At 41.7% G+C, this 27,983-nt stretch overlaps 2 protein-coding genes and 5 non-coding genes across 7 annotated transcripts; 4 read left to right on the top strand and 3 right to left on the bottom strand.

The window, feature by feature from the left end:
• Positions 1–2,817: 2,817 nt before the first annotated feature.
• LOC116658354 (histone H2A type 1-H) lies at positions 2,818–3,302 on the bottom strand. Its single transcript, XM_032463415.1, has one exon. The coding sequence runs from the start codon at positions 3,284–3,286 to the stop codon at positions 2,900–2,902; it is 387 nt and encodes a 128-aa protein (XP_032319306.1). The 5' UTR covers positions 3,287–3,302; the 3' UTR covers positions 2,818–2,899.
• A 261-nt stretch (positions 3,303–3,563) lies between these two features.
• On the top strand, positions 3,564–4,093 carry LOC102520665 (histone H2B type 1-C/E/F/G/I). The gene has a single exon (XM_032463421.1). The coding sequence runs from the start codon at positions 3,600–3,602 to the stop codon at positions 3,978–3,980; it is 381 nt and encodes a 126-aa protein (XP_032319312.1). The 5' UTR covers positions 3,564–3,599; the 3' UTR covers positions 3,981–4,093.
• Positions 4,094–10,007: 5,914 nt separating this feature from the next.
• TRNAQ-UUG lies at positions 10,008–10,079 on the top strand. The gene has a single exon. It is a non-coding gene; the product is annotated as a tRNA-Gln (tRNA).
• Positions 10,080–13,564: 3,485 nt separating this feature from the next.
• Positions 13,565–13,636, top strand: TRNAQ-CUG. Its single transcript has one exon. It is a non-coding gene; the product is annotated as a tRNA-Gln (tRNA).
• Positions 13,637–17,465: 3,829 nt separating this feature from the next.
• TRNAM-CAU lies at positions 17,466–17,537 on the bottom strand. Its single transcript has one exon. It is a non-coding gene; the product is annotated as a tRNA-Met (tRNA).
• Positions 17,538–21,964: 4,427 nt separating this feature from the next.
• On the bottom strand, positions 21,965–22,038 carry TRNAT-AGU. The gene has a single exon. It is a non-coding gene; the product is annotated as a tRNA-Thr (tRNA).
• Positions 22,039–24,698: 2,660 nt separating this feature from the next.
• Positions 24,699–24,781, top strand: TRNAL-UAA. The gene has a single exon. It is a non-coding gene; the product is annotated as a tRNA-Leu (tRNA).
• Positions 24,782–27,983: the final 3,202 nt, after the last annotated feature.

Below are 27,983 nucleotides of genomic sequence, written 5' to 3'. Positions count from 1 at the left end.
GGTTTCTTCTTGTCCAATCAGCTTCTGACTCTCACTATAAATACGTGGCTAGGTTTGACTCCGTATACCAGCTAAACTTTCCAGCCATGGCTCGCACTAAACAGACAGCTCGCAAGTCCACCGGCGGCAAGGCGCCGCGCAAGCAGCTGGCCACCAAGGCGGCCCGCAAGAGCGCGCCGGCCACGGGCGGCGTGAAGAAGCCGCACCGCTACCGGCCCGGCACGGTGGCCCTGCGCGAGATCCGCCGCTACCAGAAGTCCACGGAGCTGCTGATCCGCAAGCTGCCGTTCCAGCGGCTGGTGCGCGAGATCGCGCAGGATTTCAAGACCGACCTGCGCTTCCAGAGCTCGGCCGTGATGGCGCTGCAGGAGGCGTGCGAGGCCTACCTGGTGGGGCTCTTTGAGGACACGAACCTGTGCGCCATCCACGCCAAGCGCGTTACCATCATGCCCAAGGACATCCAGCTTGCCCGCCGCATCCGCGGGGAGAGGGCCTGAGCCCGAAGCTCCCATCCACCCCCAAAGGCTCTTTTCAGAGCCACCTACGTGCACACTGAAAAAGGACTGTTTACCTGCTCGTTTTTACTGTTCCTATCTTAACTGAGACAATAAGGTGGACTTTTTATGTTGTGATTTTTCTAAGTACAAAATTCCCTACCACTACCGGAGAAATCTTTGCTCCAGAATCTCCAGGGATTGGGTCTGACAGTGAGTTCCTTACCAGTGCTTTTTTCCTTCAGTTTTGACAGGATAGTGCCCTAGTTTACACTTACTTTGAACTACATCTTGTGCATTTTCTTCCTAATACAGAAAATACTACCTGGAATATTGGATCTTTTCCTGTGTTATCTATGTATCTCCTAACTTGGTGAAACACATGGTAAGAATTTGCATTCCTAATGCCTCTTTTTAGTTAGGTAAGATCACTACTACAACCACTAAGCCATCAGACATAATCATGCTTTTTACTTTTCTGTGAGTAGGCTCATGAAATGTAGGATGTATGGTTTCCACATGGGATTTAGGGTGACGCCAGTATTTCAGTATGTTAAAATAATATTCTAATACTTTCTGTTTGGATCGACACCTTCAGTAAAATAGTGTGTCCCCTCCCAGGAAAAAGAAAGATACAGCATTTGGTGGGAAGTGGTCTGCCTCTTCCCCTAGGCCAATCTAAGGCCAATTTCTAATCAGATTGGTATTTTGAGTGTGTAATCAGTGCCTTCTGGGCTTGAAAGCTAAGGAAGGTATCAAGTCAAGAGGTGTTCACAACTGGGATCGCCCTTTCTACACTGAACACTTGCGGTCTGGGTAGGGCACCCTCTCCTGGATATATGCAGTCAATATACTTCTCCAAAGTAATCTTGCAGTATTTATTAAATATTAAGGTTTTTTCCAGGGAAATGAGTAGTCCTAGTTGTGGACATTACTATTTATGTGGACACATACTCCATGTCTCTTTAAACACTCCCTCTGCTGAACTAGAGCAGTCAGTTATCCTACCTGTTATTTTCTGGAACTTGAGTTTTGTTATAGTAATGGCTCACAAAAATGAATACTCTGATATTAGACCATTTGGGCTCATGCTAATGAGTAGATGGTGATACTAAGTATTAAGAACACTGGGAAAGTAGTGATGATGAGCCTGGGACATCAATTTTGAATTTCCCAGATCTACAAGAATTTCCAAAAGTAGATGAGTATGTATGTCTAAGTTTGAGATGTCTGGGATGGACATAAAGATTTGAAAGTTACCACTATTTTTAAAATATTTAAAATCAAAGGAGTGGCCTACAAATCCCTCTGGCTCCTTTCTATCTTGTGATCTATTTGCCTTATGTGCCAGTATCAAACTTCTTGTTATATGCCTGCACATACAAGCTGAGTCTGTTGATGCTCATTCTCTGCTGAAATCCCTAGACTTTCCTCTATTTCCTTTAATCCTCAATGCAGATGTTACCTCTCACAGATTTTACTCCTGTGTTCCCTCAATATCCCCCTGGGCTTAATTCTGTTACATTTTGCTTTACTTTTGTATGTTTCTATTGAACTTTCTTTAGGACAGGTAAAATTGTGTCTAACTCATGGTACCTGTGTGTCAAAAAATCTATTGAAAATATTAGAAAAAAGGAAACAGAATAAATAGCCTGTGCCTGAATTTCTTAAAATGGTAAAACTAATTGGCATAAATGTCCCAAAACTTTCCAAAGCCCGGAAAAAAAAGACCTTGTTACTCCTGAATAGAAATATGAACATATGAGAATATTTTACCTTATTCTGAAAACAGTCTTTTGCTTTTTCATACGGTAGGCCTCCACTGTTAGCGCTCTTGGAATAATAGTATTCATTACCATCGTTGTTACAACCAAGCTTGGATTACTGTATCTGGACATCTGCTTTAACTTTTGTACTACCAGGTAGTGATAAAAGCACCTTTTAGTAAGCATACTAAAAACAATTCTTCCTTAAGGGCAAATTTTTCAAGATGCAATATTTACTATCTTCCTACAGACACTCCAGTGAGTTCTGTGCATCATTCACAGAAAAATCCCAACGTCCCAAAACAGGCTTCGGTTTGACAAAAAGTTACTCAACCTAAAACTAACTTCCACCTAAGGACCTACATAATTAAGTCAACTTAATACCTTGTAAACCCAGTGATTTTGAACGTTAGTGTAACATAAGTCATTTATGTTGACAAAGCTTCCTAAAAGCCAATTCTGAAATATGGAGAGATGTGAGGGAGGTACCTTAGAACTGAAGAGAAGCATCTGGACTGTCCCTCATTACACTAAGCAAAAGGTAAAACAGTGGGAAATACAAATCGTGTCACCTTTTTTTATGACGATAGAAGTGGCTCTGAAAAGAGCCGTTTGTTCAATTGTTTCCAAACTTGGTCCTCACTTGGCCTTGTGGTGGCTCTCAGTCTTCTTGGGCAGCAGCACGGCCTGGATGTTGGGCAGGACGCCACCCTGAGCGATGGTGACTTTACCCAGCAGCTTGTTGAGTTCCTCGTCGTTGCGGATGGCCAGTTGCAAGTGGCGCGGGATGATGCGCGTCTTCTTGTTGTCGCGGGCCGCGTTGCCCGCCAGTTCCAGGATCTCGGCCGTCAGGTACTCCAGCACCGCCGCCAGGTACACCGGCGCGCCGGCCCCGACCCGCTCGGCGTAGTTGCCTTTGCGGAGCAGGCGGTGTACTCGGCCCACGGGGAACTGGAGCCCGGCCCGCGAGGAGCGGGTCTTGGCCTTGGCGCGAGCCTTACCCCCCTGCTTACCACGTCCAGACATGACTCAGACGCAACAGCTGCTGCCTAGAAAGATGCAGACAAGAACACTGAAACGCATATTTTATAGGCCCTGCTGGGCGCGAAAATGGAAGCCGTAAGATTGGCTAGTATTTTACTTTCATTTGAGCCAATGGAAACGCGACTCCGTAGGATGTGCGGCTCGATTGGGCGAAACTGACCTGTGACGTCACGCGAGAATAACCACCAATCACCAGACACCCTAACTCCACCTCATTTGCATAAGCCGTTGTGATTAAAAAGGTGCCTTTCGCTTCCCGCTCATTCAATTTCGGTCTTTGCCGTTGCTGTTCAGCATGCCTGAGCCAGCCAAGTCCGCCCCAGCCCCGAAGAAGGGCTCCAAGAAGGCGGTGACCAAGGCGCAGAAGAAGGACGGCAAGAAGCGCAAGCGCAGCCGCAAGGAGAGCTACTCGGTGTACGTGTACAAGGTGCTGAAGCAGGTCCACCCGGACACCGGCATCTCGTCCAAGGCCATGGGCATCATGAACTCGTTCGTCAACGACATCTTTGAGCGCATCGCGGGCGAGGCGTCGCGCCTGGCGCACTACAACAAGCGCTCGACCATCACGTCCCGGGAGATCCAGACGGCCGTGCGCCTGCTGCTGCCTGGGGAGCTGGCCAAGCACGCCGTGTCCGAGGGCACCAAGGCCGTCACCAAGTATACCAGCTCCAAGTAAGCAAGTCTGCCAACTACCCACGACCCAAAGGCTCTTTTCAGAGCCACCTACACTTGTCAAAAAAGAGCTGTTGCGGTTTGCCTACCAGCTACGTATGTGGTGTCTTCCTGTGGGAACTGTGGGTGATACTTGAAAAAATGCTGCCCAAACTTAGTGTTTTTTGACATGTTCAGATGAGTATACTTAAAAATGTTTTTGTGTGAACATTTCTGATATCAAAACTGTCTGGATTCTTCTAACTCCTCTCCCCATGTCTTGACTGGATAGCCCCAATGTCTGAAAACTTTTCAACCAGGGAAATCCCGAGTCACTGGACTGCGGTTTGCTAACGCTTTTTTCTTTAGATACTGTATTGTTTTATAGCATCTAAGTAACTAAGCCTTTCAGCCACAAGAAGTGATCTGAACAGTTTTCTAGCTCCTTAAAAGAAAAAGTAAGTACCCCAGAAGAAAGCTTTTACAAGCGAGACCGGAAATACGAAAAACAATGTAATCAGCCGTATTAGCCAGAGGGTGCCTCCCTGGCGTTTGAGAACACAATGTCCATAGGCAGGTCCCTGTAGGTTATGGCTTCATAATCACCTTTATATTATTCTAATATAGACCTTCAGCATCCAGAGGGTCTTTTTTGTAGATGAGATTAGAAACGCGCTTCACTCCACCGCACCTGGCCAGGTGCGGGATGGCGGACTTGGTGATACCCTGAGAGTAGCCACGCAGGACCTTAAGGTGGTGCTTAGTACCACTCTTACCCAAGTTCCTCTCCGCCTTTCCAAGGTCTTGTCATGTTCAGAGTGTAGATAGAAGGAAACTCGAAAGACAAACTTAGAAAAAAAGACATTCATGGGGAGAGGGGGGAAAAAAGTCCAGCTGTTTATTTGAATTCTTCGGACCTAGTTGAAAACTAGAGAAACGCGGGCGGGAAAGACTCGCAGTTCCACCGTCTTCCTTGTTCCAAAGGTGGGGGAGGAGGTACCAGCCAAGGCTGCTCCAAAAGTAGCTGAGACCTTGGGTAAGGTGTGAGGCTGACTGTGCTGTGCCCATGGAAGGAAGAAAAGGTTCTGTGGACTCAGAGATGTGAGTATGTTTGGCAAGAAATAGGATTAATCAGTGAAGGTGGGTCTCCATTTACTACTTGCCAAACTGCAGATGTAGGCATAAGGTGTATTAGCTCGCAGCCCATTATTATAATGTGGACAAAGAATGTTGCCTACCATTTCAGTAAACAATGTTGCCTGCCATCAAGCCATCAACCATTGCAGCCACCCTCTATGGTGTGCTCTGGGGGGAATTCAGAATGGAGGAAAACCAGACACTGGCCCTAGATAGTTAAGGTGCATATCAAAAGAAGAATTTCAGTGAGGCCAGACTCCTGCATCTTCCCATAGATGGAAAAGCACTAATATCATTAACTTAAGATGTCTGCTTTTTTGTGATTAGCAGGAATCTTTTGATGTTTGATTACTTTTTTTTTTCCAGCAAAAATTTCTATATATTCTGGCTCCTCCTTTACCTCTTTGGAACAGTTCCTCAGAACTATCTGAGAGTCTGTCTCTTGGGCTACGCTCTTCCATAAAATTCCTGAATAAAATACAAATTGCAACTGTTAGGTTTTGCTCCCCTCCCCCTCAGGTGACAACAATAATGAAGCATTTTTCTGCTGCAAAGCCAATCAATAAGTGGGGCTCTGGCTAACTTTCTATTAATTATCTTCTGTCCCCCTGTTGCATTATGATATTAACAAAACTTCAATAATGCTTTTTTCAATCACTCTTTCCAGGTTCTGAGAGAAATCTCTAACAGTAGACCAGCTCAAAGTTTTGCCTTCTAATAGTCTTCAATGACTTTATGAGCAAACAAGATGCCATAGTGAATTTTAAGTAATTCCTGCTACCACCAAAATCCAACTGTATTTCCTAAAGCATTCTTCCATCCAATTACTATCATTTTATTCAGTATCTACTTTTCACTATAGGACAGTCACTGCTTTCTGGAATAGAAACGGAAAAGCTTGAATAAGACTCCTTGAACTCAATTCTCAATCACTGGCGGTGGCCCTGAAAATTGGTAGAATTTTCAGGGAGGAAAATTGGCGATATCTATCAAATTAAAAAATACATATTTCTTTATACCCAGCAAAGCCTCTTCTAGGAATTTACCATTTTCGAAAATGAGCAAAATGACACATGTACAGGGTTTTAGGGCAGCCCAGTTCGTTGTACAAAATAGAAGCAATCTGATAAACAATAAAGCAATGACATTAATAGCGTATCATTCTATCTGATTTTAAAACATCACAAGGTTAGTTTTCTTAATAGTAGCTAGTATTTATTGCTTACCATCTGTCAGATAATGTCCTAAAAATTTCCTTATGCACATTAAATTATTTAACCTTTATAACAACATTTTGAGTTAAATTATTGTGATTATTCTTGTTTCACAGATTATAAAGTGGGAGTTTAGAGAATTTGAGAAAATTGCCTATGTTTTCACAACTATTAAGTAGTGAAAGCAACTCAAAAGTAGTCTAGCTTCAGAAGCCATATTGTAACCACTGTATTAGTCTATGGCCTCTCCAAGTGCAAAAAGCAAGGTATGGGATATTGTGCAGAATTGGTACATATATATGTATGAATGTAAAATATCTTTAGAAGACTGTTAGACAAACTGCTAACTTTGGTTGCCTCTGTGGAAAGGAAGCTCGATGGCCTAGAGATGGATGGATGGAGGATCTTTTCAATTGTAACCCTTTTATGCATTTTGAATTTTGAGTCATGTTTGCATTGTCAATAAAGAAATAGATAAATAAATAAAACACATGTAAGATAATAAATGCGTCAATAGAGATGTGTATGGAAAGCCCAAGGACCACAAAATAAATATTACCAATGGCAGGGGGAGAGGGGCAGCAGGGCACAAAACAACTTTCTGGGCAGATGAAGTAAGAAAGTGAGTATTAGATTCAAGGCATTGGAAGTGGTTGGCGGGACTAAAGTCTACAGGAGTGGGCAGAAGGGAGCAGCCTGAAGGGCTGAGCAAGCAGTCGGGATGAATGTTATACCAAGGACTTCATTCTGTGTGATGAGCAGGCTTCTCAAGATGATTACAGGACTCAAGTGTAAAACAACACATTCTGAGCCGTGAAGAGCATATCAGATAAGATTCTGAAATAGTCACAATTCTATGTGCCAATTGAATGCTGTATGGTTATTTAAATGAAGCCAACTCTCACATTATTTGTTACATTAATCTAGCAGTCATAGGATTTTCTTTGTTCCTCTGAGTGTGAAGAAGAAAAAGAAAGTACCATTGGTCCATTTGTTTTGGAACTAGTAGTCCTTTAGTTAACCAGTTAGAAAGTGATGTCAAATACAACATTGTTATCTTTGCAGCCAGTGGACCAGAATTGCGTACTGCGTAGATACATCTCTAAGGAATATGCAATAATGTCTAATCCTTGGATTTCCCAGGAGATTGCTCACAAATCAAGTGACACACCCACATTTTTATTAACTGAGGACAACTGGGAGGAAGGTTTGTATACTGGCACAGAACTCTACTGAATAAGAGAAAGAGAATCTGACAACACATTGGATCACATTCATTTGACAACTTTCACGAAGGAGAATTGTAACTATAACTTCAGGAGAGAGGAAAATCTCCCTGTTTTTTTAAGAATCAAAGTATTAATTATAGACTTGCATTTTTAAGGATAGGTTCTGAAATTTAGGTAGTCAATATTAGAAGAAAGAGCAGGCCTGAATTCATTCTTTTACATTAAAAAAAAAATAGCAAAAAGACCAAAGAGGATTTTATTTCATAAGAAAATTTGGGGCATGTGGTATCCTTCAACAGGGCTTTATCTTCCACCATCCAGGAGGTTCCTTGGCAAAAAAAAAAAAAAGGAAGATCTAAGGATCTGACATCGTTGAGGTGTGGCTTTAATACTACAGAGAGACAAAGGCCATTTTAGTCACTGTGCGCCCACAGACAAGTCAATGAAACTCATTGCAGGTTCCTTACCTGCAAAATAGGAGTAGAAAATCAACCCAGTTTCATCAGGAAGTTGAGTCAAAGACAATATATGTAATAGGGAAATAACTGAGCACCATACACCAAGGGAAGAAGAATGAAACAGAAAGTATTGTAAATTCCAGTTATAAGTCAGGCAGATCATTGTAGAGCTAATAATTTTACCTCAGGGTGATCCAATCAGTCAGCAAAAGGGAAATGAATTAATTTCATCATAAAATATTTATTGAGTTCTTATTAGATAACAGGTACTGTTCTAGCATTGAGGACACACAGCAAAAAAAGGCCTGTGAAAGTTCCTGTTCTTGTGGCAGTTTGAGTGGAGGGGCAAGCCAGACAATAAAAAATAAATTAATTAAATTCTTAGTATATCAGTTCCTTAATACGTGATTTGGATAAAAATAAAGCAGGGAAGGTGACAGGAAGTTGCGGGTCTCATTTTTAAGGCGGGTATGCAAACAAGGACTCACAGAGGAGTCCCTGGCATAAAGTGGGGAAAGCTGTTCTGTGTGGAAGGAACGAGTATGCAAGTCAGGTCCCTGCTTAGCATGTTCTGGAATCTGCAAGAGGCCATGGTGGTTGGAACAATGGGAGCCACCAGGTGAGAAGTTTTGAGTTTCTTGTGTCTTTTTCTCTTCATCCAACTTAATTTCTGATAAAGCCTTGACAACCTGCAGGTTTTTTAAAATAACTGCTGAAAAAAATGCCCTGCAAAACAAGAAAAGATGGCCCCACCTCTGCTAGGATCTAGATCTAGGAAAGCAAACAATATTATTGTAAAACCATCCCTAAAGGGGTGAATTCTCAGCCAAACCCCAGCACCAGAACCTGGAATGTCCTCTGAGTGAATCATACCCAACAAATGTCTTTTTCACAGCTTAATATAATAACAATACATAGCACTGAGAGGGTGTCTTTGGGGTTTTTTTTTTTCTTTCTATTCCTAATCATCTAATTAGTATTTTTTACTTTTCACATTTCATTCCACTGTCACAAAACCCCAAGCAAGCCCAACAATTTTGTAAACAATCATCCTTTTGAAAATATATTTCAAACTCTTCAATAGGCCCGTAAGAAGACATGAACACTGATGTTCACTAAAGCGTTACTTACAGTGGCAAAAAATTGGAAACAATCCTATTAGGCAAAACTAAGGGAGTAGATCAGGAAAGTTCCTGTTTCTATAGTTGTTCGCTGTTACTGCGTAAGAAGCAGCCCAAACTTGGTGGCACAAACATTTTATTATGTTCACAGATTCCGTGGTCAGGTATTAGGGCAGAGCACAGCAGGGATGGCTGTCTGCTCCAAGATGTCTGAGGCCTCATGTAGAAGATCACTGACTTGTGATTCTTGGGACAGCTGCTGAGGGCTGGAAGCATCTTCACTCACATGTCTGGCAATTGACACTGGCTGTGGGCTGGGAATGTTAACCAGAGCACTTTCGTGTGGTCTGGCTTCTAAACTGTGTGGTGGCCTCAGAATGGTCAGATTTCTCATGTGGTAACTCAGGATTCCAAAAATGTGTCTCCCAGGACACCCAACTGGAAACTGTGACTTCCCATCTCAGAATAAAAGTCAAAGCCCTAACAGGGTCCTACACAGCATTGCCAGTTGTAAATGAGGAGATGATTAAGGGGGAGGATGCAAACGCAGAATCACGGATTTCATCCTTTAAAAAGGCCCCTGAAAACCCAGATGAAGCATTCAAAGTTGTTTTACAGAAGTTGTGCAGTCCTAGAGAATTCTTGGTATAGGACTGTCCTGGGCATCTTAGGACTTTCAGCATCTCTAGTCTTGATCTGTAAACGCCAGCTGTGCCCCAAGCCACTGAGACAACCAAAACACACACATTTTCAAAGTGCTCCTCCAGGGGGCGGTACAATTTTGTTGGAAAGAAACCAAAACTACACATTATTTCCAATTTAATAGTGGGGAGCTAACGCCGCAAAGATGAACTTTTGTCACAAGAGATACCTGTTCAGGCACTTTCTTCATGGGCCCCATGGTGTAATGGTTAGCACTCTGGACTTTGAATCCAGCGATCCGAGTTCAAGTCTCGGTGGGACCTTCCTGAGCATTTTCCTCCTTACTTTTTATTTCCGCAATCTCGTCCCTTAAAACTAGCATTTCCCCCTGTAATCCAGCCCACCACATGTCAGCCATAACGAGCAGTAGTATCATTGTCAGTCTTCAGAAGCCGGAGCCCACCTGCTGGAGCGAAGCCACAGGCAGAACTAGCAGCGCAGGAAGCAGCCGCCCATTCTGCAGCCGCAGTCCAGATCCGGGTGGGGAGGGGCTGTCTCTCGGGTGTCTACCCGTGGCTTTATTCCTGGGAAGGAATTTGCGCATACAAAAGGACTTTCTGTTTTTGAATAAGAATGGCCGCGTCACTAGAAAACTGGAAGAAGGAGTCTAAGCTGAGCAGAGATAAATATCTGATTTGAAGGCGATGGACGTGGAGTGGTTCAGCTCTCCCTCGCGGCTTGACTCTTCGATGATCGCTCTCAGAGGATGGTGTTCGAGCCCACTCCACACCAGCAGAGCACAGAGGATTAGCAGTCCGTGGCCTTAACTACCTTCAGGCCACCTCGTCGCATCGTAGCTGCAAGTTCCTTAGATTCCTTCTTAAACTTGTTTTAGTAATGCCTCTGCACTGGGATTAAGTCCATCTGTGTGGTACAGTTCGTTCTCCTAATCCATGAGTGAGCAGCCCTTCTCACATTTGAGAATTCAGAACAAGTTCTTTCCACTTTGCTTGGGGGAGCTTTTCACATTTTAATGATGGCTACCCTAACCTGCCCACTTCTTCAACCTCATTTATCACATTTTTGTCACACACATTCCCCCAAATTAGCTTCTAGTCACCAGCCACGATAAAATTATTGCTATTCTTGGTTTTCTTCCCTCTCCGCATTTTCCACCAGCAGAACTCATTTGCCCTCACGTTACAAGGTCTGATTCTCTATTCATTCCTCAAATAGTAACTTAGATCATTCAGTCCTTCTTACCAAGGCCTTCACTGTCTCTCTTTAACCCCACCTGTGTTTCTTCAGCACCTGAATGTCCCCTTCTCATAACCCCTCATGTTTTAATTGCCTGTTTAATAAGCCCTTACCCCGGTCCCAGACAGCAAGGTCTCCTAGGGGAGGGACTAGCACTGTGGCCTTGGTCTTCTTTTAGTTCTCAGCCTCACAGTCCTTTGCTCATGTTAGGAATTCAAAAATTCTTGCTGAGTGCATAAAATTATCACCTAATCTGGTTCAGTCATCCCAGATCCCAGGATAGCTCATGCCCGTGTTTGGTCCCAAAACCTTGTGTTCCACTTCTTCCCAGATTTCTTCTCTCTCCTTTTCCTTCAATGATCCCACTCTAAGAACAAGTCTTTGCCCAAGACTGGAGCAGAAGGCTCCCTGGAGGTGAATGTCAACCATGACTCTGTTAATGAGGCCATTCAGTAGCTGAAGGTAGGGAGGAAAGGCTGGATCACCGAATTACGTGCCTTTTGAATGAGCATTTGAAAAGAAAGGCTCCTTTGACTACATTCTTGCCCTGTCATCCTGAAGTCTATGTGCCTAGTTTGGGTTGCCTATCAATTGTGGGGCACCTGTCACAGGCCTAGCCTCTGGAAAGCACTAACTACACGTTTGTGATTTGTTTGAAGATCTTTGAGTGCTGCACAGAAAGTGAGGATTTAGGCTGAAGATGTTCTTTTTCCTTTTCAGAGAATGCAGGAAGGAGAACCTAGCCTCTGCACTTGTTCATCCCCTACTTAGAAGGATTTCACCAACTGCTCTCATCACAGTTTGCCTAGGGGGCAGGAGTCTGGGAGAGCTGTAGGCAGTGGCCCTGGGGAAGTACAGATGATTTGCTCTGTCAGACCAGGGGCCGCTGCCTCACAAGTCACAGGCACCTTCCTGCACCTGGGGCATGTTTGTTAACATATCAGGAATCACGCAGGGCCAAGGCCACTGGGACTATTCTTCCTTGTGGTGTTGGAAAATGTGACTGAATGGTGTATTCGTAGCTAACTGGTTATGTCTAGGGACGAGGAATCTGCTGGGCTTTCCTCGTGCAGGTGTCAAAGCATCTCCGTCATAAAGATCTTTTTCTTGTCTCCGCCGGGGTTTGACAGTCAAGAGTCTCGAGTGGAGGATTTTCACCCTCTCTTCTGATGGTTTCCTACCCAATCTATGCAAATAACGAACCAGTTCTAGGCTTGAGGTTAGCTCCCAAACCAACTTTCCAGAAAAAGAACCAATTTAAAGACTTTGTCCAGTAGAGAGCCGCTTCGAAAAAAAAAAAAAATCCTGTTGCAAGGAAATCCCTCAAGAAGCCTGGTGTTTACAGGGGTAGTTACAGGGTTGTGGAGTTTTCTGTTGGTTGGTTGGTTGTGGGTGTTTTGTGGTGGGGGGTGAGCTTTATCCTCTATGTCCACAGGAGGGCGCGCCGTTCTCGAAACATGCCTCCAGCGTATTTTTGCTTAAAATCTGAAATTCGGGAAGGCAACCCCAGTCTGCAAGTGCTGAAATTCAATTTCAACTAGGCCGATCTCATCCGACAGGCTTCGAGTTCCAGGAAACTACTTGGAGCAAAACTGGACTCCCCTGTACCACTAAAGAAATTGTTAGGCACTCCTAAACTTGTGCTGGATATCGTCGCGCTCTGAGCCAGCGAAAAGCCAGCCCGAGGAGTTTGTGAAGATACTGGAGTAGGATGCGACTCAGAACAGTCACCAAGCCCCATCACAGAAACCGATTTGTCTATGGGTTTTCACAAAGTGTGGGAGCCTGTGTGTGTGTGCGGGAAATGGATATGGCAGGCGGGGGGGAATTTTTTGTGTCTTTTTGAGAGTCTCTTCTTTGTGTCTATTTGGGAGTCTTCTCTGCGCTTACTTCGCGTTGGTGAAAGGGGAGTTGGAGGATCGTGGGGCTGTACTTGCTCCTAGGAAAACTCCGGAGGGCCGTTCCTTCCCTCTTCCCTTCACCTCCCCCAAGTCCGAGTTGTCCTCCCAGGGCTGCAGGGATCCATCTCCAGCCTTGTCTTCCTAGTACGTTTATTTCAGTTTTCCCTAAACACCAGTGTCTCCCTTGTGACTTGGTAAATCTTTCCATTACGCGTCCGCAAAAGAGGTAGATACCACCCTAGTAAAAGATGATTTTTCTTGAAAGCAAGGGGATCTGATAAAGCCAGGCGAAGCATACCAGGTCTCTGCCTCAGATTCCTCACCTGTAAAATAGCAGCAATGGCCCCCATCTCACAGGGCTATTGTGAGCCTTAGGTGAGGTAATAGTACAAAACACGTGTCACAAAACCTAGCACTCCGTGTGAATGGGTGAGTGAAGGGAGGAATTCCTAACATTTAGAAGTCAATGTTTTCCATTAAGTTTCTGGCTAAAAGATGTTGAGTGCAGGCATGTGACAGGTAAATGTCTATGACTGAATCCTAGAATCGGAAGAGCAAAATATGCTTATAACTTTTGGGTAACAAGATCAGAGAATTTAGGGAGGAAAAGCTATATCATCAAAGAATTGAGAAAATAGCGCACCACAGCAGGCCCCATGGTGTAATGGTCAGCACTCTGGACTCTGAATCCAGCGATCCGAGTTCAAATCTCGGTGGGACCTTTGACATACCTGTTTTATTTCATCTGGTCCTGGTTTTCTTATGGGGATAAAATTCCATGGTAGCTATAGAACAGAAATGAATTTGAAAGAGAAAAAGAAGTCACAAACATTTTTCTACTGTTGAATAAAAGTATACCAAGTATATTTTTAAAGGATGCTAGTGTATGTCAAATTGTTCTTAGGTTCCAATGGACAAAATTCAATGATGGATTGAACTCTTTTTATGTTCAAATTTTACCATTTGCTGGCAATTACATTCTTTAGAATGCTTTAACTTTATGAAGAAACATTTTAGAAGACTACTGGAAAACAATGTGTGAAAGTATTAAAATATTATGACAATTCATAAAGACTCTAAGGAATTGAAATAACTTGAAGACATTGTCCCTGGTTAAAACAATGAAGTGATGGACCAAAACAGCCCTCTCTCCACATCTCATTCTCAGCCTTGTTCATTTCTAATTTTCAGGTGGATATTTTCTTCTGTGAATTTCTCTTTTATGTACATTTGATTTAAGATAGCTTATTATGATTTTGTAGATTTCCATTGAAGCATGTTTTTATTAAGTCTTTGTTGCTCACACATTTCTTATGCAATAGTTTCTAAGTAAGTATTTTTTTCTTCTGAGTTCTTTTATTAACTGCAACAACATGTTTTATTATTTTATATTTTGTATTTAAATCACTAATCTACCTGGAACTTGATTTGTTACTGATTGAGAAGTAAATATCCATCTTAGTTTTCTCCCATGGGCAAAGTTAGTTAAACCATCACAATTTATTTTAAAATCACCTTTACCTGCCTACTGAATTGGAATATCAAATTTTTCATTTGTTAATTTCCATATATCCTTGTATCCATTTAAAAATTTATTTATTTCCTTCTATGTATACTTATGACAAAGCCAAAGTCTTCTGATTAGATTTTCTTTTGATACTTTTTACTGCCCATAGAATATTCTTCCCCTAGGGTATCTGACATTTTCAGGTGTAGGGGAATGAAAAGAGAAAGAGGGGACAGCTGGAAGGGGAGGGGATTGTTCAATGGTAGAACTCACGCTTAACACTCATGAGGTAGTGTAGACTGAACCACTTTTAAAAAGAAAGTGAGGAAGGTTGGAGGTTCAAATGATATTTCATTTTGTAATTTCAAGCTTATGATAAAGAACTGAGAACAAACTGAGATAAGCCTACACATGAACCAGTTAGCCTGGAGTACAGAAATCCCAGGAGTTGGATTTCGGTCCTTTGGATCTCTGTTTAGTTATCTTACTTGTAGTAAAAATTCTGGTGCCATTAAACGATTGTTATCTTGATGAACCCTGCAGGCTTTGAAGACATCCATAAAATAACAAGCATAGGTCATAAACGGTCTTCAACATTGGTTTGAGATATTTGGGATGTGATAAAGCTCATGGTTTACACAACTAAAACCAAGGGTTCAATCTCTGAGGGATCTTTTTTGATTTTTACATCCACATCTCAAGGGCAGTCTGTGACTCTCCTGTTTTTCTCTCTTCCACTATTCCCTGTTCCTTCCCTTGCTAGAGGGCAGGAGGGAGATATTATTCAACAAGCAATCAAAATACAGGGTGGTGTCATAAGGGCAGTTTGGGTGCTGAGGAAACTTAGATGGGGAAGCTAAGCTGAGATCAAGCCAAAGAATCTTCATTAAGAAGCACTGTGAAGCCTCTGCTGGGATCTGAGGGATGAGAAAAGAACTAAGGCAGGTGACATATGAGTAGAGAGGAGAGCTAGAGAATGTCACCATGGCAGGTGCTTGGAAGACCAGTGTGAAGGCTGAGGAGAGAGATGCAGTGGGTTGAGGGCAGCAGCATCAAAGTGCCAAGGGCTCCTGGGAGCTCGCCCTCCTTATTTACCAGTCTGCGCTCAGGGGTCTATTTAAGCAAGGGTCCTTTCTTTTCTCCATTAGTTAAATATCTATCATTGATGGGGACTTATGGAATATTTTTTCCCCTAATGGTTAATAATTCAGATTTTCCTTAATTATACTGATGCTCAAATTAGCCCTATTTAGGTCAGTAGATGTCCTCAAGTTGGCTTCTGGCTCCTTGAACATACCACCATCATTTGTCTGAGCCCATTCTTACCTTCCAACATAACTAGTTGTTCCTGCTTGACTCGCATCTACCCCAGTCCTGAAGCCAAGCATTTCTCAGAGATGCCCTGGTTTCTTTCTAGTATTACAGCCCCTCCTGGGGACTTGTGCTAATTACTTGTATGACATCTGCTTCCTGTCTCCCTTTTAATAGAAAGACCTAGGAAATGCATGTGCATGTATATACACATATACATATATACATACACACATGCATATGCATATATGTACACATATACATGCCTGGACACATATGTATACATATTTTCCAAATCATGAGCTCACATTGATACTTCCAACTCCAATCCAACTCTTCAGGATTCTCTCTGGTATTCCCTCATTCTATCCCTTGTTGATTTAATATTAATTTTAAAGTAATATTTGTTGGTTTAATATTGTTGCTAATATTTGTTCCTATCCTTGTTGATTTAACATTAATTTTTGAAAATGTAGAAGATTCACATGCTTTTAAGAGGTAAAAGTATACCAACAAGTATACTCGGAGAAACGTTCTCTCCATAATCTTTTACTCTAGTTACCCCAGAACTCTCACTACCCTTTTAGATGACCAGCTTCACTGGTTTATATTTGCTGTTCCTTTTCAGAAGGAAAAACACATTTTTTCCTAACTCTTATTCTTTCTTGAAAAAAAAGTAGCATACTGTAATACTCATCTACAACTTTTTTTCTTTCCCACTTAACAATATCTCCTGGAAATCACACCATATCTTTTTTGTAGTTGCGTACATTTCTCCTCTGAACCCATATGTCACAGTTTATTCAATCAATCTCTAATGCTAGGGGGGCTAAGCAAGGAAAATAAATTGAAGATGTTTTGTCTTGCCAAATCAGAACATATTCATCAGCAAAGTAAAGGAACAAACAGGTCCACCTCATGCAAATTTTCATTACAATTTTTTCTTTTGATATTTTGCTCTGTGAAGTCTCATTGTTTACAAGAGTTTATATTTTATTGTCCTACTATAGGCACTCATTTAATTGTTTTAATTAGAAATTTTCTCTCAATTTCTTTTGCAAACATATCAGTAACAAAACTACTTTTCTTCTGAGTTTGTCCATGGAATTCTGATGCAAAAAAATTTTTTTAAAACGCATTCGAATATTTTCTACCATTTCACTTGTAACTTCTTTGCTTCTTGTTTTTCTCATAACATTCCCATGAATCTAGTTTATGTAAGTCTAAATGGGGAGAGAGTATAAAAGGTGTCTTCCCAATTATTATAATCAAATTGCTTGAGAAGAATTCACAGAATGTTACTATTAACTTGAAATGAACTTAATAAATCACACACAGGAGTGAATAAAAGTGTCAAAGAAGCAGGAAACTCCCTCTCAAGCAAAAAGGCAATGTAAGTTTACAGTAACTAATGGCCTCAGGCAAAAGTAAGTAACAAGTTTTTTTCTTTGAGTGTAAGAAAATGTGCAAGAAAAAAAATTATATTGTACCTCAGTGTGTATTCTCTGAAAGGCAGAGGGATAATTTGTTGGAAGTAAAAATGAAATTTGCCACCTCCTCTTCTCTCTAGGGATAAGACTTGCCTCTAGATCTTGAAATTAGTGAGAAGGAAATTCTCCCCTCATTTGGGGGAGAAAGAAGGAAAATACTAAACACATTCCCAGATAAACTTTATGAAATCAAATACACTTTCTCGAAATTCTAGTAGAGTCTAATTTATGCGAAAAAACGGTTAGCAGAGGATGGTTTCGATCCATCGACCTCTGGGTTATGGGCCCAGCACGCTTCCGCTGCGCCACTCTGCTCCTCGTTCGTGGGTTTTAAGCCTCTTCTTTACCATGGGAATGATCAGCCACTTTGCCAGAATAAATGTTTTGCTTTTCTTCTCTCTTTTCTTGGTCTAAGATCAGCTCCCCTAAGAATCAAACAACCCCAGCAGTCCCCTCTGAGTTGGGCTTTCCCGATCTGCCAAAGATTCAAGACCTGACATCTTTCCTTCAGGAGCTGCTCTAGGCTCAGAAGAGGAATTCCAAGCAAAGCCCTCAGAAGTCCTTCCTTACGGATAACTGAGGAAGGCATGAAGTTGAACTTGAGGAAGAAGACTACCAACCAGCTTGCTCCAATTCCCACCCTCAAGAGAACTGCTTTGAGAAAACTAGAAGCAGCATTTCCACGCATTCACTAAACGCCATTTTCAGCTTCCTGGACACCTGGTTCAAGCCTCTCCCCTTGGAGTCGTGAAAAGGGGCTTCTTATCCCTTTGAGGTCATGTCTGCCGACAGTTCACTCTCGCCCTCAGAAAATGTTGGCTCTCCCAGACCAAAGGCCTGGGTAGAGACTTCTGACACCTTTTATCCCATGCACGTCTGCCGAACTTTCCTCTTACTCTTTTCACCAACTTCCTTCTGTCTCTTCAGGGCGTTCTCTGTCTTCATTAGGGACTGGTTTGTCCAGTCCCAGGACAAGTAAGGGGTTGGTGGCCATTACTCTTGTAGGGGAGGAAAAGTGATTTTCCCTCTTTCTTCCTAAATTCTTGGTGGGGAGCTCTGTAACAAAAGACATCAGCAGAAGAAAGACAAACAGAAAGTTATTAACATGTATGCTTCACGTATAGGTGGGAAATATTTAGAGGGAAAAAGAGTAACTCCCAGAGGTGGTTTAGAATTCAAACTTAAATATCATCTTCAGCTAAAGACAAAACAAAGAAAAAAGTAGGGGAGGCCAGTTATGAGGTGACCAGAGAAAGTATGGTAAACAAGAGTAAGCTTTGTTATACAGATTTAAGTCAGGGCCTTCTCCACTGATAAGGGTCTAAAGTTATCTCCAGGGATTAACCTTGGTCTTTCCTAGTAGAGAGAAGAGGAGAGACACTTTTGCAAATTTATGTCCTGCTTTTAGGCAGATAGAAGGAGGGCAGAGAGCTTTCCTTGATTCTACTGCCTCTCAATTGCCTTCAACTCAAAATAGTTCTGCCAAAGAGTCATATTTGGGGGTGGCATAATTTGTCACCCTTCACTCCCCAGCAGTTCTGTTTGAGTGAGTTTTCTCTTTTCTTTTTCCAAGAAACAGGTTGAGACATGGAAGCAGATATACTGGGCTAGGAAGATGGAGCATGAGAAATGAGAATGATTGTATGGACAAGTTGGATCCTGAGCAAAATGGATCCAGTTCCCACTGGAACTTGTCCTGGGACCACTAGATTTAGAGTCCTTAGAACTGCCACTTACCCTATAGGGGTGAGATCTATCACCTTCCCTTAATACCCCAGCCCCTGTCGCCTGGGACCTATATTTTCACTGGACCTCTCACTGGTGTGAAGTCTCCAGAGACTCAGAAGGCTGCCCACCAGCCCTCTGAACTCAACCTCCTTCAGACAGAATCTGGACAGAGAAACATTTTTATACCTGAAAGCCAGGATCCTCCCCCACTTCTTCCCTCTATCGATGTTTTTCCTTTCAAGGGGTTTAGGGCTATAGCCCCTGGCCTCCAGTCATGGGAAAACCAGTGAGTGGAATGAGGACATCGAGAGCTTGCTACGTGATCAGCGGTGGTTACTTCACCTCCTGCTCACCTCAATTACGTGTGATGAAGGCATCTTTATTTCTGTTTCACAGGTGAGATGTCTGAGGCTCATAACTGAGATCCTTCACCTGCACATGCTCAACTTCATGTCTATGGTATTTATTGGGATGTGAACTTATTCCTAAAAGACAAAGGATTTGGCACTTCAGAAGAAAGGAAAAGGAACAAATTCAGACAATTTACTTCAGGAGAAGCTAGACTTACCAGAAACAGAAATAAGTGTTTGAACGATAAGGCTGGGGATGAATTCTTGCGCCATGGGACATTTATCATAAAAGGAGAGGAGATGGGTGGATTGGTGTGGAGGATTGAGGGAGGGTAGAGTTTTCCAGATCTGGAATTGAAGCTGGGCCCCAAGTTTCACATTCTACAATCTAGAATCTAGCTAGAACCCCCAAATGTACTTACAGATGTTTCTCTGCACTATCTCACCCATTCCTTTCCCCAGAGTTTATATGGAGACCTGCAAGTTACAAAACCACAAATCAGACTTTGCTGCTTCATTAAGGTCTCATTTAACTTTTCCTGAGAGCAATTTAGAAGAGAGCTTGGGCAATTTCCTTGCCCTGCCGTGGTGGGCAGAGATCTCCTCCAAGCAGGTAGGTTCTACTGGACAAACACAGGCCAGTAGCTCTGGCACCTGATTGCGTTTTCCCAGTTAGCAGAGCATTTGCATTCCCAGGCAGATACGCCTTTTGGAGCTGACACAAAGTTCTGAGGACGAGGACACCAGGTAAGGAGCAAACTCAGCTAGGGACTCGCCCAGCCAGTTCCGGTTTCCTGAAAAGATTCTTTTGAAACAGGGCTTTGAACGATAGCTCTCACTGAAGCAATGATGTCATCATGTCAAGTAAAAGTCAAATGTGGTCAGTGCCAAGAGGTTTGATATTTTTCTGATCGTGGTCATGGTTTTAGTCTAAGGCTCATATAACTTAAATACTTAAAATTTTCTGAGTGTCGGATACCTTCTAACTTTGGTGTGGTGCTTGTTTTGGATCAATTAAAAAATGCAACTGTAGACGATGACTCAGTAACAAGCCTGAATAGAGAAAGGATCTCAGACTTTTAGGAACACTGATGGATACAGGAGACCTAGTTTAGGTCTATCGAAGAGTTTTGCTGAATGGTTTCTATAGTGTAGTAGTTAGCATGTTTGCCTTGTGAGTGAAAGTTCCCTGCTTTGAGCTTTGTCAGGGAGCGTGCAGGGCTGCCAGTTACTTTTCTTCTTCTAGCAATTACGTTGTGTGTTTTACATAGATGTCTTTTACCTTTTCCAAGCCACAGCATTCTAATCATTCATATCAATGGTATGTAGTATACTGCACAGTTTTGCAGTATGGAATACAACCTTGTCTCTTCTTCATGAGAGGTTAGAGAAGAGTCACTTGGATACCCCAAGACAACAGGGGGCAAGAACATAGTAGAAGGAGGAACTATTTACATGCTCTGTCTCCAGATCTGATGACATTTAATGAAACCTAGAAGAAGGAGGAGTTGTTTGAGGAAAGAATAATATCAACCAGAAAAAAAATATTATTTCAGTTGGAGGGAAGACTCTAACAAAGTCATAACTTTAAGAATTGTTTTTCTAGTGTAACAACATTTTCCTTTTCAGTACCTTTAAGTTTTCATGTCTTCTAGAAGTACTTGATATCACTGACCATCACTTTAGATTCCATTCCATTCCACTTTTAGGTGTCCTTTAAAACTCCAGTCCTTTGGCAAATAATTGCATTCCCAAACAGGGTGGGCTTCATGGGCAGGCAAATTGATTTAATGCTGTGCTATTGCTGGTTTAAGTTTCTCAATTTTTAAACAAAAGGCCTTGCATTTTCATTTTGTACTGGACCCACAAATTATATAACAGATTATTCTCTCAAATGCTCACAAAAGGAGCAATCATCCAATTTCATCATTCCTTACAGGGAGAAGCAAGAAGCTAAGAGCAATGCCACCCTTTCCTTATCTAGGAACGTTGTGCACTTTACTAAGGATGAGGGAATACATTTGTAGAATAGAATACTTTGAATACACATTCTAGAAGATCAAAAGAAAAAGATCAGCTAAAACTTTATTCCAGGATTTGGTGAATTTTTTTTCCAGTCTTTTATTTTAATCTAAGAAGTTATTCAGATTTCAAGTCTCATTTGTCTCCAGTCTCTTGTTAGGTTTTTTGTTGTTTTGTTTTGACATGTTTCTTCACTAATCATTCTTCTTACTCTCTTTCAAGATGTCATCATGTTACTCTACTTTTCAAAATATTTAGTGATATTCTAGAGTCCAGAATCATACAAGGAGAAACAGTTACCACAGCACTCAATTTTTACAATACGCACGACTTACCTCTTTGTTCTTGCCTCCTCTTTGAACTGTATTAAAAGCTAAAGTGTTAAGTGAGAATACAAGCTTCTTAGGAAATGTGGACAGTAGTTATAAAAGGGGAAAATTATAGTTCAACTAGAGATTATAACATAGACTCTTGCTAATTCATGGCAAATAATTTTCTAACTGCTCTTTCTTTGCTCCTCTGCAAATGTGTCAGAGAGCAGCCATCAAGATTCAACATCTGACGCTTCAGTTGGGTTTAAATCCTAGTCGTCTTTTATCAGGGACCAGAATTTACCTTTAAAGCAAAAGAAAAGAAAAGAAAAGGCCTCGCTGGGATTCGAACCCAGGATCTCCTGTTTACTAGACAGGCGCTTTAACCAGCTAAGCCACGAAGCCCCCACGTCTCATACCTGCTATCATATTATTTTACAAAATATTACACCTCAATTTGCTAATGTTTTTTATTTTGACAGTTTCTTTGGTATTTAACTAGAAGGTGAACCTGGTCCTTAGTATGAACCAAAGAGAACGTTCTTGCTGTCGAATGAGAACAGTGAGTTGCTTTTAGAAGACTGTCCTCTTCCTTTAGAAAACCGCTCCAGCGTCAAGGATGCCACTGGACTGTCCACGCTGGCAGTCCAGTAGAGACTATGCTCTTTTTGAGAACCATGCATCTCTTAGGCCTAGAAGTGAGTCTGCCTTCTCTTATAAACTCTCATTTCTTTTGTTCATTCTGTGAGTGAGTGATATCAAAGAAAATGCCCTGAATTTTAACCACATTATTCTCTAACCTTTGGCCCCTCAATGATTCTGTCTCCCCCACATGCAAAATATATTCACTCCAAGTCTGATTCCTGTACATTGTCAACTCGAAGTCCAGGATGGCATCACCTAAATCAGGTAAAGGTTCAGATGTGATTCCCTGGGTAGGAGTCCTCAAGTAAGATTCTTAATTTGTACATCTGTATTCTTAAGACACAAGTCAACTGTCTCCCAACAGACAGGCATAGGAGGCATAGGATAACCTCTATACACACTTCTACTCAAAAAGAGCAAAATCAGGAGGTACACTGGTCCACAGGAATTCTAGAATCCAGTGGGTACACGATGCTACTTTATTAGGAATCAGCACTGCTGTCTGGGAATGGTTCTACAAAGGCTCTTGGCTCCGCTCTTTGGGCTCTTGGTTCCATACTCTGAATCATCCATCCTTTCAATAAGAAACTGCTTTTATTTGCAGCTGAGTAGTTTTCTTAGCTTACTTCCTTCCCATTGTAATTGGGGAGGTCCAAAGTCCTCTTTTCAGTTTGTACTGTCCTCTACCCCTTTTAGTACAAATTGTCGGTGTTCAACTGCAATTCTCTTTAAAAACCCGTGCTTTTATGAAAGTTGTTGGAGTTAATTCCTTTGGATCTGAGTGGGCAGACTATGGCCCATCTGGCCAAATCTGGCCAATTACCTGTTTTTATAAAGTTTTATTGGCACACAGCCACACTGATTCATTTAGTATTATCTACTGCTGCTTCCTCACTACAACAGCAGTTTTGAGGAGTTTTAACAGAGACCATCTGGCCTGCAATGCCTAAAATATTTCTGTTTTACTTTCACATTTAAATATGAACTTCCACAGCTGATTCTACTGTGTAGCCCATGTTAAGAACAACAGTAATAAGATATTTTGAAAACTTTTGTATCTATCTATACATGATAGATTCTATCTCTGATATGCTTTGTGTGGAACCCTGCAGTCATTTCCATCACCATCCCCAACCCAGTTCTTGCCCCAGCACTGAGAGATCTGAATTTCCTTCAGCGTTTGGTAGAAGCAGGAATCTCCTCTTCTAGGAATGGAACTTTGATCTGGCCAGAGACAAAACTCAGAACTGGACAGCCAAAGCATTTAAGGGCATCATTTCTTGTATATGAATGTATCAGGCAAAGAGAAAGATCTGGATGTGGACATTCCAAATAAGGACTGGTCTTCATCAACTTAAGAAGTTGTCCTTGGACCCTCTGTCTGGTACAGCCAACACAACCCTTTCATTGTGGTGCTTGCCCTTGTTTACCTGAGGGATATTCACACATTCGATGTTCAGTATTAACTGTATTCCAACCTATGCTTCAGGAATTCATTTCAGCTCTATCTCCTCCAGAGACCCCAAATTTCCTATTTGGGAGATTTTTTTCATGAATTCTTAAATTCTGCATGACAACTTTTAGCACTCCTAACTGAGTATCACCAGCAGACAATTGATGTTAGAATTACCCGGGAGTGTTTGGGAAAACTAAGATTCTTGAGATCTACACTACATCTCTTTAGTAAAGGATCACTGCAAGAGGGGTTCTGGAATCTGCATTTGTAATAAGTCTTCCAGGGGATACTATTGGCTACAAAGATTGGATTCTCCACTGAAACAATTGTGGGCTTTTCTGGAAGCACTTGGAGTTCTGGTGCTGTGTCTTACTGTCTGTAGCCCAGATCTAGCTCAAAGTGTTTCTTTTCTGGATATATTGGGCTGTCAGCTAAAGCATTTTTTCATTAAAATCAAAGTCACATATTTGAACTGACTGTTTCCTAGGGAAATCTCTAGGGATTTCCAAATGTAACCCCAAGGTGAGCTCATTTTAATGTAATGTCTTTTCGGCCCCAGGCCTTTTGCCTCCAATGCTTCACTGGGTGTAAAGTGGAGGCTTGAATTCAGCAAGCAAGCGATGATCTCTTAAAGAAAAACTGGGAGAGCGCTTTTGGTGAAGTAGTAGGTGGCGTTAATGCAGTGGTTTCTATTACTCTCTGCCTCCCTCCTCCTACTCGTTTTTCTTTTCTTTTTGAGTAAAGGCAAACATTTCTCTGGAACATGAGGATCTAGTGAGGGGGCGATAGGAAAAAGTGGGCGGTTTCTGAAAGATCAGAGAGCTTGCTTTGTTTTCTCTATCATAATCCTTCTCATATTTTGATGCAATTCCATGAAAACAGAAATAATTCAGTATTTCCTTAACGCGCAGCACAAATACATTGGTTTTAATAAAAAAAAATTGCAAAAGAAAGATGCCCAATCACCGGGATGGCCGAGTGGTTAAGGCGTTGGACTTAAGATCCAATGGGCTAGTGCCCGCGTGGGTTCGAACCCCACTCTCGGTAGATTGTTTTCATCTCCAAATTATTCCTGGGAGAATATAGATCTTTGGAAATCTACATGATTACATGTCTATTTTTCTATTCTTTTGTGAGAACACTACCCTGCTTTTTATCTTCAAGCCTAAAGAAGTTGCCTCAGTAGGTATTAAATGCATGAATGATTTTCCCCCACAGTCCTATCAGATCGCCAACATGAGGAAAAACCACCCAAATCAAGTCTGCCTAATTAGATTTTAGGCCCTTGAGTTCTAAGAGGAATGGAAACTTGGACCCTATTTGCTCTTCAGGTAACAGTAAAGAAGCTCTCTGTAGTCCCCTGGAAGTGAGTAGCAGGATTCTCACTGTTTCGATAATGGTTGTATTCAGAAAGCCAAACTCTACCTGGGTGGTCCCTCCAACTCACCCTGGAAAGCAGGGTTGAATTCTAACCAGCATAATGTGAGTTTTTTGTTTTGTTTTTCCAGTCTGAAATGTAGAAATGATCCCTTAGCGGAGGGGTGTTGTTGTTGTTGTTGTTGTTGTTGTTGTTTGCATTTATCTGGTTACAGTGTTCCCAAAACATCTTTTATGTTTAAGAGCCATCTGTATTTCCTGTTTAATATCCTTTGCTCATTTTTCTACTTAATTGCTAGGTCTTTCTCTCATGATTTGTAGGAGCTCTTTAAATGAGTCTTATAAGTCTGTTTTGATAGGTCACAAGTAGTCCACTGTGTTACTTGCCTTTGAACTTTGTGGCAATTTTGGGCACATGGACTTTGGACTATTCAGGTGAAGTTATCAGTCTTTTCTTCTGGTTTTATGTCCGACTTGGGCATGCCTTTTCGCACTGCAATATCAACAAGAGTAACAAAAAACTCTGGTTTCTTCTAAAATGTCCATGATTTCTTTTTCTATATAGATCTTTGATATATTCGATTTTTTCTGTGTCTTAGTATGTGAAGTATAGATCCAATTCTTCCTTATTTCCAGAGGATTCCCAATAATCCTAACACCATTATTGAATAGCCATAGTTTCTCCATTAATTGAAATGCCAGCATATTAAATTCTGTTCTCTTTAAAATTCAGAGGACCAGAGCCTGGCATCTTTAAGATGTTTGAAAGAGCATGGACTTTAGAACTCAACAATCACATTTTCTAATTCTGGCTTTCCCACTGACTCATTGAGCCTTGACTTCTTCACTTGTTAAATGGGGACAACAATCCCTACTTCATGGAAGGTTGTTGTAAGAATGAAAAGATTATATATTAAGAAGGGCTGGCAAATTAAGAAGAGCTCTTTGCCACTATACAGGTTAGTCCCTTTTCCCCTTAGAAGAAACTCACACCCTTCCTTTACAGCAGTCCTTAACAGAAACCCAGAAATCAGCTTAAAATTGTCCTGATAGTTAAATTGCTTCTGTTTTCAGATCAAACACCTATATTCTACATTGAAATGTCTCCAATTTCAGTGGCAACTCAGTGGGTCATTTTCATGAGCTGCCTTAGGTTTTAGGTCTGAGCCACCAGCTTTGTGTTTGCTCCTGGACTTCCTGGGAAGAAGGAAGGCAGCTCCTCCTGAGAACTTTTATCAGAATAAGCTGGTCTGAGAAAGACGACATTTCCGTGGAGAGGCAAGATTCATCCCTACTAAAGGTGGATTTTCTTATCTTTGTTTCTTTCCTGTGGATGGCTTAGGGAGACAATGAGTGGAGGATTTTTTTTTTTTTCCTGAAGTGAGACTCCAGATGACAAAGATTTTATCTATATTAAAACTTTCTAAAGAGAAAACACAGCTGTATCTTACTGGCCAGTCGGCAAAGTTGTTTAGGGTATAAGGATGATGACACCAATTTCGGGGTTCCAGCCCTACAGAAGTTAAATTATGCCACTTTTCTTCGTGAGAGACTCAAATGCGTATCTGAAATCACCATTCCACTCCCATCTCTGCCACAGGGAAAATCTGAACCTGTTGTATCTGAGTTAAATTCCTCCAATCATGAGTGATGCTGGCAATTTCTACTGAACTCCAATCTTTGTTGTTTCTTAAGGTAGGCAGAATTCTATGATGGCCCCCAAGATGCCCTCCCCCTGGTGCACAGTCCTGCACAGTCCCTTGGACTGTGACTTGATTAGGATATATTACATAGCAAGTTGACTTTAAGAAAGGAAGACTATCAAGAGAGAGCCTGATCTAGTTAGGAGCCCTTCAAGGGGACTGAGCTCTTCCGGGAGTCAGGAATTGTAGGTGTGAGAGGAATTGAGGGATTTGAAGTGAGGGAGAGTCTCTGTTGCTGGCTTTGAAGATGGTGGGGGCCAATGGAATGCAAGTGGCCTCTGGGAGCTGAGGGCACCCAGGTGACAGTCAGCAAGGAAACAGGGATTCTACCATAACCACAAGAACTTGGACCACAGCCCTGTGTATTTTAGCCTTGTTAGATCCTGAGCAGAGAACCCAACTACCCAGTGCCCAGACTTCTTACCTACAGAACTCTGAGTAGATAAATGGGCATTGTTTCAATCTGTTAAATTGTGATAATGTGTTTTGCAGTAACAGAACACTAATAGATTTCTACTTGTTAATTTTTTAAAACAAATAATGTGAAATGCAAAGATGGAAATGTTATAACAGAAAATTGAGTTGTGTAGGTTAGAGTGTCAAGTGCCTCTGGGGACCATTCTTCATCTAAATACCCTGCTCTCGCTGTCTCTTTCTTGGAGTCCTGCTACTGACTCTGAGTGACCCTCACATGCTTCTGTCCTATAGATACCTGGAAATTGATATTTACATTTTAATTTATATAAGCATATGTTCCTTAAGTGTTATATATATTATATGTTGTGGATATCAATTTCATATCCAACACATAATGTTACAACAGCTACCAACCTGATCCTTTAATTTTTTTGCAACATGCATCTTGACACTAAGTTCCCATCCTCCCAGGCTTCCGGATGGAGGAAGAGACTTGCAGATGGCTTTTCTTTTCAACAGGGAACTGATTCAAGGAGGAAAAATAAGCCTATCTGGATTTTTTGTCTCTGTACAGAAATTGTAAAGCCAGTTACACTCCCACCACCTCACCTTGGGCCATTCTGTCTTTGCCAGTTGTATTAGTCAGGCTTCTCCAGAGAAACAGAACCAATGGATAACTATATATCTATATGAATTGGCTTATACAATTACAGAAGCTGACAAATCTTAAGATCTGCTGTCAGCAAGCTGGA

This window comes from Camelus ferus, chromosome 20, assembly GCF_009834535.1.
Source record: "Camelus ferus isolate YT-003-E chromosome 20, BCGSAC_Cfer_1.0, whole genome shotgun sequence".
Taxonomy (NCBI): domain Eukaryota; kingdom Metazoa; phylum Chordata; class Mammalia; order Artiodactyla; family Camelidae; genus Camelus; species Camelus ferus.
Note: the sequence above shows the minus strand (reverse complement) of the source record. Positions and strands in the feature narration are given on the sequence as shown.

Coding starts and splice junctions, on each gene's coding strand:
- LOC116658354 (XM_032463415.1), bottom strand. CDS start 3,286: ATGTCTGGACGTGGTAAGCAGGGGGGTAAGGCTCGCGCCAAGGCCAAG.
- LOC102520665 (XM_032463421.1), top strand. CDS start 3,600: ATGCCTGAGCCAGCCAAGTCCGCCCCAGCCCCGAAGAAGGGCTCCAAG.